This window comes from Perca flavescens, chromosome 10 (assembly GCF_004354835.1).
Source record: "Perca flavescens isolate YP-PL-M2 chromosome 10, PFLA_1.0, whole genome shotgun sequence".
NCBI lineage: Eukaryota > Metazoa > Chordata > Actinopteri > Perciformes > Percidae > Perca > Perca flavescens.
In genome coordinates, this window is record NC_041340.1 from 6,861,100 (window position 1) to 6,870,881 (window position 9,782).

Sequence of the window (9,782 nt, forward strand, 5' to 3'; positions counted from 1 at the left end):
TGACTTTTCTAGTAGCACTAGAAGGCAGCACGACAGGCAGGGTTTGAGGTTCGTTCGGACTCGGTCGAACTCGATAGCCGAAGAGGGGGGTACTGTTGTCATTCGTCAGGGCTGTGTGTCGAGCTTTTGTCCAGGAGAAATGGCTGGGATTAAAGGTAAGACATTTCCACTTTTCGTTTACTTCAGGAAGCCTCTGAATTCCAGCTCAGTTTATATAACCTTATTATAAAGACATTTAGACGCGTTTTCCACGTCCAGCTAGCTAACGGTAATGTGAAGTCAGTCAGCCGCAGGGCCAATACAGTCGTTAGCATTAGCTAGCTGAATAGCCTTCCTTCCCTGGGCTAGAAGCAGCCGGTATTTAGTGCACACACTTCACTGCATATCAACGTTAGTTGAAACACTGCAGCCATGTAACGTTACATTATAATACAGTATGTAACGCCATTCCCTTTCAATAGTATAATAACGTAGTAGTTACGGTTATAATGCCAATGTTAGCTGCACATTAACTTCATTAACGTTAACGTTAATTGTGTTAACGTTACACAGTCGCTGATTGAGATGCTGTGCTTTTTGCAACTGAGCATCCCGGATTTATTGCTGTTAACAAGCAACCGCGCTGACTGTATTGCTTTCAGAGTTTAACATGATGCCCTAATAGCATGGCTTAGATTCCAAATGTCGCTGTTACACGTGAAATCAGCTGATTCATCACATGGTAGCTAACGGTACAGTAGCCAGGGGCCCTGCTGCTACGATGTGATTGTTGAGGGTCTTGGGATACACACGTACAGAATTAGCGAGAAGCTATGTGATATTTCCCATTATGATATCCTCCCCTCTGTTTCTCTTGTAGCTCTCATCAGCCTGTCTTTTGGAGGGGCCATTGGCCTCATGTTCCTCATGCTAGGATGTGCCCTCCCTGTGTACGAGTAAGTACCACCATCACACAACATGTGAGCGTGTCATTGTGTGCGAGAGGGACACTTGGCACTCAGATGCACATTGGGTGATCCCATCACAGGTTTAGGGTTTTAGAAATGTGAATGCAGGTCTGGATTAACCTGCTTTGGGGCTCTCTAATACTAACCTGCCACATGATGAGACAAAGACAATTTCCACCAGTCTAAACAGTAAAGTTAGCTTTTATAACACTTATTTCTTCCCCGTTTCAGTGACTTTGTCCAGTATTTTATGGTGGAGTATTAAATGCCCTCCAGCTTTATTTGTGGTATGGTAATTTGAACGACAAACATAATTTTCAGAGCAGTGACATAACATTTTCCAAGATGATTGGAAAAAAATATATAGCGATATAAGGGTTGTTATTTTTGTAAGTGAATGTACAACAGTCTCATCCACACTTTTTCTGTTTTTCATGGATGTGGCTAGGTACATAGCTAAGAAACTGTCCCCATTCTTAATCTTGTAAACAAAGCTCTCATTGGATTTGGACTGTTTCACCAACCAAGCTGAAATTGCCGCCAGTTTGCAAAACACCAGAATCCTATTTGAATTCAAAAGTCTGAAACCAGGCTAACATGTAAGCGTAAGGTCAGCTGAAATAATGACGGTCTTAAAACTGGATTTTGACACAGCAGAGGATCACAATTTTCGGAATAAAGCATTTTTAAGCGTTTTAAAATTACCACAAAGCAATTGTCAAACAGGAAATCTTGGGGATTTTGGGGCCACTGGGCACTTGCCCCACTTTGCACATTTGGTAACCAAGCCTTGCGTGAATGTACAAAACACATCAAGGATACAGATTCAATTCAAAGGTGGTAATCCAATGTATCCCTGAGATTGTGCCAAAAGATTTGCAGTGTATTTGTAGCACACCACACCTCTCCAGTGTGGTTGGATACAGTTGATTTGCCTTTTCAAAACAACTCTGACAAGGTATCAGTCCCAACATGATACCTGGAACTACAGCCTAAGATCTGGCTCTTGTAATTTAATCTCATTTCCATTTAAGCCATTTTCATTATACTAAACCGCAGCCTCAGTCCAGCAGAATGTACAGTAGGGCAATAAGGCTGTACATCTATTAGTGATATTTATCAGTAAAGTCTGACTGATATTATCAACCAATTTTAGCTTATCATAGATAAATCTGGTGTCTGTATATTTTTTTGTTGTACTTGTGTTGTTGTTTATAGTTACTGACAGTATGGTTTACTGTTTAAAATTCACTGTTATATACACTGTTAAGTTAAACCGTTCAACTCTATAATAACCAAATGTAAGAGAGACCTTGTTTAGGTTATAAAACCAACTAGTTATTCTTAAGCTAATGTACTGAGTGCTGAACCGTGTTTAGTCCTTAAGCCTTCAATTCACTTTGACTGCATCACTTGATGTCAGTATTTCTCTCTCTCTTTTACCATCTCTCTCTTTGCAGCAAATACTGGCCTTTGTTCCTCCTCTTCTTCTACATCCTGTCTCCCATCCCTTACTGCATCTCGCGGCGGGTGGTCGATGACACAGACTCTGCCAGTAACGCCTGCAAAGAGCTGGCCATCTTCCTCACGACGGGCATCGTCATCTCAGCCTTTGGCCTGCCCATCATCTTCGCACGAGCTGAAGTAGTAAGTCACAGAAGCTTCTTAGTGCCGTTTACAGTGATGTCAAGAATAATGTAAACAGATTTGTAGTAAGATTACTTTTAAAAGCTACATATCTGTTTGACATATAACAACAAATGCAAATTTTTATTTATATATTTTCGCCTCCTGGAAAAATGGTAATTGAAAGCATACATAGAGTAGAATGTCACCACACGTGTTGAAAAAAAGCCACCTTTCCTCTCATTCTAAACCTGGAAGTTCATCTCTTAATCTGTCACTTTTTGTAAAACACTGAGTATCGCTTGCTGGCTCAATTTCTGATATAACTTCTCCCTCTGTGCCATAGAGCTCCATTGCTCCAAAAACTATTAAACACACCAGTGAGCCACACTGTTGCATGTTACTTCATTGCCATGAACACAAACACTGTAGTTTATTTTGACAAAATCCCACATACCCTGTCCTGCTGCCCCAAATACTCACTAGAGCACCAAATGTGGATTAAACCACAGCTGAAAATAATCCCCAACAAATGCACTGTCCTGCTGTTTGAGTAACGTTTGCTAAAAACTACACTGACCTCCTGTTTTAGGGAGATTATTTATATATTTGTCCTTTTTTTGAGCCACAGAGAGGGCATGGAAGTCAGAAAGTGTTTTTTCATGGGATTTGATGACAATAACGTACATATTGAATGTTACCAGCTGTATCCTTTGCTCTATTGGGGCAACAAAAAAAGGTTTGCTTTGGGCTCCAGCGGCAGGTAGTCTGATTCGTACAGAGCAATCATATTTGCTAATCTGCCTAGCAAGAACATTAAGAGAAAAAACAAGATAGGCAATTCATTAAAGGTCCCATGACATGGTGCTCTTTGGATGCTTTTATATAGACCTTAGTGGTCCCATTATACTGTTTCTGAAGTCTCTTTCCCAAAATTCAGCCTTGGTGCAGTATTACAGCCACTAGAGCCAGTCCCACAATGAGCTTTCCTTAGGATGTGCCATTTCTGTGTCTGTAGCTATTGAGGAGGAGAGAAGGGGGGGCAAGGTGGAGGGTGGGGGTGTGGCCTTGACCAACTGCCACTTTGCTTGTTTGAAAGCCATGATGTCTCTCTCTCGTGGGTGGGCCAAATTCTCTGGGCGGGCAAAGCAGAGAAAGAGGAGGTAACCTTGCTCCTTATGACCTCATAAGGAGAAGATTCCAGATCGGCCCATCTGAGCTTTCATTTTCTCAAAGGCAGAGCAGGATACCCAGGGCTCGGTTTACACCTATCACCATTTCTAGCCACTGGGGGACCATAGGCAGGCTGGGGGAACGCATATTAATGTTAAAAAACCTCATAAAGTGAAATTGTCATGCCATGGGACCTTTTAAAATGACCACATAGCAGAGGAGCTGACAGGGCAGACAGATGCGGCAGCCGCAGCACGACATGATTAGCATTTAGCTACTGGCTGCTGTTAATGTGTCATCATCCCACTGTGTGTCCTGAATATACAACTGTAGAGCAGCTTGTGGAAGTGATTCTGTGAAACTGTTGCTGTTGACACCCGCTAGAGTTTGGCCTAAATATGCACTGCAGCCTGGCAGCATGTACAGCAGCATTTGTTAACCTGAATTATTAATGCTTTGGTTTACAGATTGCCTGGGGGGCGTGTGCGCTCGTGCTAACGGGTAACATAGTCATCTTCGGGACCATCATGGGCTTCTTCATGGTCTTTGGATCCAACGACGACTTCAGTTGGCAGCAGTGGTAAAACAGCAGAGGGAGGGGGACCTTAGTCGGAACTGTTTTTATTAGCGTTACAATTATTATTATGGTATTACTGTTTGGTTCTTGTTGTTGTTATTTATATGATGACCGCCCATCCATAGACTCACACCAAACCAGTGCAATACTTTCTTTTTCTTCTTCTTTTTTTTGTACCGCCTGCATCGTATTGAACTGACACAAGTGGGATGGAAAATGTTGACTTTCCGTTGGATTTTTACTCATTTTAGCTATGCTCTTTTGACTTCTATGTTTTAGAATTTTTCTCAATTTGTTTGTTTCATTTTGAGCATTGTAGGCTGATGAACGCTGGTGAACAACTGCTTATTTTATTTGTGAAAAAAACCTGTTACAATGAATCCAATTGAATGTCGAACAAGGCCCAACATGTCTTGGCTCCTTTCTCTATTTAGTAGGCACTCCGAAAAGCTCTGGAAGAATCTTTCTCTACACGGACAGTACAGATGGGGGTACATTTCCAGGCAAAGTGCTGAGTTGAGTGTAAATCAGCAGAATTCTGATAGTAGATCTGCACAGTCAAGCTCAGATTTCACCACTCAAGATGAGGAAAAGCTCCGTTTCCATTTGGCTCGAGTCTTATTAGATTGAAACTGTGTTTTTTTTTCTCACAGCAGGTGAAAATTCAGCTGATAGCACGCAGACTTTTAATAACCTGTCTGCTAATGTAATGCTACCATCGCTAAGCTGTGAAAGCCTAGAAGATCAGTGTGTGTTTGTCAGAGAGCTGGGCTGTTACTGCCACCAACCCTTCTCATCATTCGAACCATGTTACATGTAAATGTAAATCAGTTGTCTTTCCAGCATTATGTTTCTGTTTGGTACCATGATGAAAATACGTAATATGTTATCTCTTCAGTTTATTTAATATCTGCAATCCGTAAAAGTCATTTATTATCACGCACTTAGAGGATAGGATTTATCCAAAAACCGCAGAGATCAAATTAAACCTGACTGGGTGCCACCTGGATGCAGGCTGCTTATTCACTCTTATTTTACCTCACTCTATGTAAGGGTAAGCGTCGCCGGGTCAGGTCAAGAAAGCATGAAAAGCCTTTAGTAGCCAGCTAGCGTAGGATTAGCTTGAGAACAGCAGCCTTGTTGGAAACTGAGCCAAGCTAAGAACTAGGTGACTTAAAATAAATATATAACCAAGGCTTGGTCAGTCACTAACAGCCCTTAAGCTTTTAAATGTGACTCCTTCAAAAAAAGAAAAAAAGAATCTTAGTATTCATGTATTTTTCTCTAGAAGCACATTAGGTCCAGATTTGGCACACATGCCGTCACATTTCCTCGCACCAGCATTTCCATGATAAAAACACAGTTCTGTTTTGAAGTGTTTCTATGTTCTCCGGCCTGTGTGAAGGAAATATGTAAATTGGGTTGTGTAATCTGTCAGCAGTTTACAGCCTGCAGTCAGTCAGGTGCGGCTCTCCTGTTTAACTGCATTAGTGGTAGCTAAACAAGGAGTTTAGCATCCGCTGCCTCGTAAAGCACTGGTATGTTGAGTGTTGAACGTTTCCTTTTAGATGTTGATTTTAATTCTGATTTTAATTCAGTTTTTTGGGGGTTTTGTAGATGGTTCAGTTTGAATATATGTGCCCTCTGGAAGATCCAAAACATATTTTTAATTCTCAACTTATGTGTTGTAGGCCAGCCCAGCATGTACTTTTACCTTGGGTTTCCATGCACAGCTGATTTCCATTCAATGTTGAAGACAAGCTCTTAAGTAAATTAACACTCATAATATCCACACTTTCTGTCCCACAGTATAATTTCCACATTCAGAATCCCTTCCCTTCCCCCCCCAGATTTTTAAAACCACAGAGAAAGAAATAGTTTTGGGAAAAATCTTGTTTGCTTTTCTTTTAAGCCTTAGATAAAAATCTTGACACCACTCTTATACAGTACGTGTGTGCTAATGGAGCTATGCACGGGATTAGCCTAGCTTAGCATAAAGACTGGAAGCAGGGGGAGACGGCCCTTAAATCACCTCTAAAGGTTTTCTTCAACACTATTCTGTTTTTGAATCCCTTCACAAACAAATATATAAAAACTTGACAAAATGACATTGTTGGTCAGATGGATTTATGTGCTTTCAGTTTTAACTGTTGGATAAACTGTGTCTAGAAATAATCCTAGCACATAACTCCCTCTAAAACCACCATTTGTCCTTTTCATATCTCTTTGTGTAATCAGTGAACTTTGTTGATAGGGTTTTTTTTTTTATTTATATATATATATATATATGTATGTATGTATGTATGTATGTATGTATGTATGTATATATATATATATATATATATATATATATATATATATATATATATATATGTATGTGTATATATATATATGTGTATGTATAGCTGCTTCCAGTCTTTATGCTAAGCTAATCGCCTCCCGGTTACAGACCAATACTTAAAGCACAGACATTAGAATATCTGTCTTCTCATCTAACTCACATGAACAGCTACAATTTACGAAGAATAACAAAAAGTGGAAATCATAAGTTACCCACAGTATTTCCTACATCAGTTAAAAAAAAACACTATGGGAAGAGAAAAACATTGGAAATCCACGGCTAAAAACACAAACTAACACTACACTACAGCACTACAAATTGGCATTAAGATTTCACACTCGGCTGTAACATTTCTTTTGTCTGTCACGTGACTCTTCCAGAGATCACAACCTCAGTGGAGGCACTGATTGTATTAAAAGCACCATTACCATGGCAGCTTTTTTAGTTCCAGTTAAAAAAATTTTATTTAACTTAGTTACTGAATATTGAAAACTACTGAACATGATTTGTGCATATTGTTATGTAACACCACTTTGAATCTAATTGAACGTGCTCTGAACAGTAGATTTACCCACTGGTGGGGGTCTGTAAGTCAGTCTATGGTTTAACAAGCAGGGTAACTCCATATTGTGTTCCTGAGGCGTGAACGTCTGTATGACACTGTATGAATTATAAGCTCCATTTGTGACTTTCTGACTCTCTGTTTTGTAGTCTGACGTTAAAACTCCCTGACGGGACAGAATCTGTTGTGTACCTGTGGGATGGGTTTCTCTGTGTTTCTGTTTTAAGAGAAATGCTATGCTTTGCTTCTCACAGATTTGGGGGGATATTGTATTTATTTATTTTATCGGCCAGTGTCCAACGCCATTTTCTATCTACTACTTTTTCTGTTCAAGAGGCAGAAGTCAGCATGGTGGATTTTTTTTTTCTTTTTCTTTTTTTAATAAACGCCATTTTTGAACATCCTCTCCTTTTGAATGACTACAAATACATTTACTTTGCTAGCAAGACTGGATCAGATAAGCGCACAGACTCGCTCATTTTACAAGGCTTTACAAGAAATACGCTGAACTGATATCATCTGCGTGGCCTAGTTAGTTGGTCTTGTTCAGCAGCAGTCGGTGCCCTAAGGAGAATCAGCCCATTACTAGAAAAAAAAACAGAGTCAAAACATCTCATTGTGTAATGTAGAAGGAGGACATTTTAAACATAGACGGTGAGGATTTTCATTCATTTTAAATCTTTCATATTAAAGGGAAGTCAACTTGATTTTCACCAGTGAATTGGATGATTTGGTTACACTTTACTTGAAGGTATCTACATAAGAGTGACATGACATTGTCGTGAACGGGTCATAAACATTATAAACAAGTCATAAACGTTTATGACATAACGCTTCTTTTATTAAGTGTCATTTTGTCATGGCAAGTTATGGTTAGGGTTAGGGTTAGAGTTCAGACACATGACGTCATGACTGTGTCAAACTCATTTAATTTATTGGGCACATACAGCCCAATTTGATCTCAAGTGGGTATAATAACCGATAAATAATAACAACTCCAAACGTGTCCCTCTCTTTTAGTGAAAAGAGGTACAAGTTCATAATGAAGAGACACAACCGTACAAAGTAATTCATTCTTTCCTGACTGTAGACTGGGAGGAGTAGCTGTGCTGTGTCTCCCTCTGCTGGCATCACATGTGATAGTAGAAGTATTAGCAGCAACATGCAAAGTCTCATACAATTAGACACTGTCAACACGTTTTTCAGAAGAGAAAAAAAAAGAAGAGTAAAGTGAAATCGCAGTGTCTCATTTATAGACGTATCTGGCACCAACGAGCAGCAACCTCACACTTAGAAGTGAGAATATTTAAAAAAAGTAACTTCTGTAATCTTCCGTGTGGCCTCTTGCTCTGCCTAGGGGATGTCACCAAAATCTTAAAGAAATAATTCATTTACAAAATACATTACATATGCAAAGACTGGAAAACAACCCACACAGTCTTCTAAGATGTGTTATCTTAATGCTTGGCAGTAAGTAGAATTTTCAATCTGCATCTAGATCTGCATCTGCATTACAGCACACAGTGACTGTCAGTGGTGGAGGTTAGTAGAAAAATTTCCCCTATGACTGTTAAACTATTATATTTTCATTAGATTGTTATTACTCATGCATTCATGTAAAAGTGGGATTTTACTGTTATAGTTGTAGCAAATGTTTGACTGTTTTATATAAGGGTGCTAACTAATGATCATTTTCATTATGGCTTATTTACTTGTATGATAGATTGATTGGTTTGTAAATATTGTGAAATTAGTGAGATATGCCAATCACAAGTTCTAAAGTGACACCTTGACACAATTATGTAACTAAAGCTGTCAAATAAGTGTAGTAAAGTAAAAAGTACAATATTTCCCTCTGAAATGTAGAAAAGTAGAGGTAGAAGAAAAAAGTGGCACGAAAAAGAGAGTACAAGTCAAGTACAAGAACTTCAAATTTGTACTTACAGTACTCAAGTAAATGTGCAAATGTACTAGTCTGGCTATCAGCAGACCAAGCTCAATCTTTTAAGATTGAACATTAGTCTGGAGAGTCTGCTCTGTATTTTCTACTGCACAAGAGGTGTGATCAACGGGCAAAGTTCAAATGACTCTGTACGCAATTGGATAGTCCTTCAACCAATCAGACCAACCATCCGGGTGACGTAGCAGCGACAGCGGCATCAACGGGTTGCTGCTCTTCAGTGGCCGCTATTTTGAATGTAAACAAGAAGCTGCTTGGTCGCTTCTCCAGTAGTGCGCCAGGTGGATAAGCCAGTTTGTGATTGGTCCCCACAAATGTGTAACGGAAGCAGGCTAGAAAAACATTCAGGTTTCCAGCTTGAGCTGCAGGGCGAAATCACATCGGGCTGGCTTTACCCGGTCTACAAATGTACCACTGGTGACACACAATCATTGGATGCATGTATCAGACTTCTTAAAGTCAAGTCAAGTCAATTTATTTATAGAGCACATTTAAAACCAACCTAGGCTGAAGAAAGTGCTGTACAAAGTTATATTATGTTATAAAAACAAAAAAAAAGACAATACAAATATAGACACAATGAAAATCATACAAAC

At 39.5% G+C, this 9,782-nt stretch overlaps 1 protein-coding gene across 1 annotated transcript; it reads left to right on the top strand.

Annotated features, from left to right (window-relative positions):
* Nucleotides 1-30: 30 nt before the first annotated feature.
* On the top strand, nt 31-6,575 carry leprotl1 (leptin receptor overlapping transcript like 1). Its single transcript, XM_028589374.1, has 4 exons — nt 31-155; nt 860-935; nt 2,408-2,594; nt 4,214-6,575. The coding sequence occupies exons 1-4, from the start codon at nt 140-142 to the stop codon at nt 4,328-4,330; spliced, it is 396 nt and encodes a 131-aa protein (XP_028445175.1). The 5' UTR covers nt 31-139; the 3' UTR covers nt 4,331-6,575.
* Nucleotides 6,576-9,782: the final 3,207 nt, after the last annotated feature.

Coding starts and splice junctions, on each gene's coding strand:
- leprotl1 (XM_028589374.1), top strand. Junction 936..2,407: donor TGTGCCCTCCCTGTGTACGA/GTAAGTACCACC, acceptor CTCTCTTTGCAG/CAAATACTGGCCTTTGTTCC. Junction 2,595..4,213: donor TCTTCGCACGAGCTGAAGTA/GTAAGTCACAGA, acceptor TTTGGTTTACAG/ATTGCCTGGGGGGCGTGTGC.